Raw genomic sequence first — 3,099 nt, 5'->3', positions numbered from 1 at the left:
GGTTGCTAGGTGCCTTACCTATCCGTCGAGACCTCGAGCTGGATCCTGAGCAGTCTGGGAGGTACCGACGGCAAGGCATAGGCTCCTTAAATAGCCGCTCCTATTAATCGGAGACGGCGCCAAAACGCAGGTGTTGCGAGTTATGTTTGCTGAGGGTGTATCATTGAAGCAACGCGCATGTGTGGAGACACAGTCGCCGCTCTAACTAAGCATGCGCAGCCTCGAAGGTCACTATACACCGCGCATGCGCAGTGCCGCAGATCGAATAGAGCATGTGAAGTGCAGACACTACTCAATCGGGCGTCACACAGTCAAGGAATCCTATAGGTTCTAAACCCTAGAGTGCCGATATATTACCGAATCATGAGACATATAGTCATAAACATTGTGCAAGACATGCGCTGTATTCAGTGTTCATGAACATATCTTGTGGCATATTTTAACTCTTTGAAGAGGTGCACAAAACCTATAACAATGTGTATGCTCGTGCGAACATGTTGCTTGATTAAAGGTTTCAAAAGGGGAAAGAAACCAGCCTGATTGTCTCTCTACAGTCTAGATCTGTAGTTGTACTACCCAACGCGGCATTATTGATACGAGGCAAAAGCGGACAGGAGATCACATGTCTATAGTTCACATACCAACAATTGCCTCCATGAAAAGGAAAAATGGCTGCTGCTTCTGCCCATTTGTTATGGAAAATAAGGTATAACATGCTAGTTGAGCTGCCCTAGTCTGTCAATGGAGATGAGCCCAAGCGAGGCTCAGATGTGCGTGTGTGAATATCCAGCATCTCGGGGTGAGTCAACTAAATCTCAGAGCAGTTAAGGCACCTACGGGAATCACCATGTTATTATTTATGGCTAGACCAACACGCGATAATGAACCTATTGAGCATATTGTCTCCCCTGATTAAGAGGCTATATAGCATGGTATAATATAGTCAAAAACTCTCTTCTTATATGACCCTAATGGAAATCAATCCAGTAGATGTCGTCTAGGTCAGGTGAGAGTAAATTTGCTCAAGGTATATTGGGAGATGAACCAGGTCCAATACGATGCCTGAATCCGTATGACGGTACGTGTCTAACAGCAGAATAGCCCTACACAATCTTTATGGCTAAATAGCACAATCTAGGATGGTCTACTTGCTAGGTGATCCTCGTTACTGAACAAACATAGGAAGTTTATATGTTTCAGGGAACCTTGGGGATGTAGTGACTATTTAGAAATGAAGTGGTTCACAATCAAATGGATGTCCAAGGGATGCTATCATTAAGGCCATGTGTGTCCGTTTTCATTTTGAAAATCCATTTCTGTTCTTTCACGAACAGAAATTTCGAGGTGTCACTCACATGTTGAGGAATGATAGGTCGTTCAAGCACAATCCATCTCATGTCGTCTGCTCTGTGATGTTTTTCAAGGAAATGATCTGTAAGACATGTGGACTGTTTTCTACACCGGATCGTGCTCTTATGCTCGCTGATTCGGAGCTTAATCTTCCTTGTCGTGTAACCGATGTAGTGCAGAGAGCAAGGACACGTGATCATATAGATCACGCTCTCTGAGTTACAGTTCGTGTGGCTGTTCAGTATCCAAGGCCGATCCGTACCAATGTCAACAGAGGTGGTTTTGGAAGTCTGAGGGCAGACACTACATGACCCGCATGGGTAGTGTCCCCGTACTGGTGGTAGTGACCACAACGTATTATCACCACGTGTTTGTTCAGTCCGTGGTCGTGTGTGCACAAGACTGTTGCGCAGACTGGGGCCTTTCCTAAAAGCAAACAGAGGAGACGGAATATTCTCGGCGGCCACGTTCAAAATGTGCCAATGCTTCCGTATCATCTTCTGCAATTTGTTTGAGAGGGTACAAAAGGTGGTCACAAAAGTGAGCCTCTCATTAGGGGTCCTCATTGTGCTATTATCCAAAAGGGCATCACGATGGTTATTGGATGCTCTTTTCCAAGCCTGACGCACAAGTCTCCTAGGGTACTGGCGTGACTGCAACTGGTTAGCCAATACCTCTGCGTGTTTGTGAAAAAGGTCCTTAGTGGAACAATTCCGTCTAACACGCAGGAACTGGCCCACCGGGAGGTTCTCTCTTAAGGCCCTCGGGTGATGACTATCAAATGACAAGAGAGAATTCCTAGACATCGGTTTCTTAAACAGCTCACAGTGTAACGAGTTACCAATGGGAAAGATTGAAATGTCAAGAAAAGACAGACGTTGTTGGTCAAACTCTATCGTAAATTTCAGGAAAGTGTTCTGCTCATTGAGCCAGGCATGAAAGGCCTGAATCTCATGGCTAGAGCCTCGCCAAACCACCAAAATATCGTCTATGTACCTCTTCCACAACACCAGATGTTTGAAAAAAGGGTTGTTGTGGTTCAGTACATGTTGTTGTTCGAAAAGGTGGACATAGAGGTTGGCGAGGCTCGGCGCAAAAACACTCCCCATCGAGGTACCAGAAATTTGTAGGAAGATCTGGTCCTCGAAGCGAAAAAAGTTTTCGGTCATCGCTATTCTTGCGCACTCCATGATGAAATGGACCGGAGTTATGCTATCCAAGTCCCGTCTTTCCAGGAGCCCTCTGAGGGATTCAAGGGTCTCCAGTTGCGGGATGCATGTGTAGAGAGATTCTACATCAAAACTTGCCAGAATGTCGGTTTCAGGATGGAACTCAATGTCTGGCAGCAGCCTCAAGACATCTGAAGTGTCCTTGAGATAAGTGGGCATTTCTGACACCATAGGCCGTAGAAAAACATCTACGAACTTGGAGAGAGGCTCGAGGAGTGACCCTATCCCCGAGATGATGGGACGTCCCGGAGGGGGTATTTTGTTCTTATGTATTTTAGGGAGGCAGTAGAAATAAGGCATTACTGGAATATTTGTCACTAGAAATCGAGCCTCTTGCTACGTGATCCATCCTTCTGCCTCCCCTTCCTCAACCAGATGTTTGATCTCAATAGTTAGCCTGGGTGTCGGGTCCGTTGCCAGAATACGATAAAATTTATCATCTGTTAGTTGCCGAAGACATTCTCTCTGGTAAGTGACAGTGTCCTGTAGGACAGTGGCACCTCCCTTGTCCGCTGGCTTA

At 46.0% G+C, this 3,099-nt stretch overlaps 1 protein-coding gene across 1 annotated transcript; it reads right to left on the bottom strand.

The window, feature by feature from the left end:
• Positions 1-1,247: 1,247 nt before the first annotated feature.
• Positions 1,248-2,738, bottom strand: LOC146866341 (uncharacterized). The gene has a single exon (XM_085640498.1). It carries the CDS (start codon positions 2,736-2,738, stop codon positions 1,248-1,250), a length of 1,491 nt encoding a protein of 496 aa, XP_085496624.1.
• Positions 2,739-3,099: the final 361 nt, after the last annotated feature.

Source organism: Triturus cristatus, chromosome 2_1 (genome assembly GCF_964204655.1).
Source record: "Triturus cristatus chromosome 2_1, aTriCri1.1, whole genome shotgun sequence".
Taxonomy (NCBI): Eukaryota; Metazoa; Chordata; class Amphibia; order Caudata; family Salamandridae; genus Triturus; species Triturus cristatus.
Note: the sequence above shows the minus strand (reverse complement) of the source record. Positions and strands in the feature narration are given on the sequence as shown.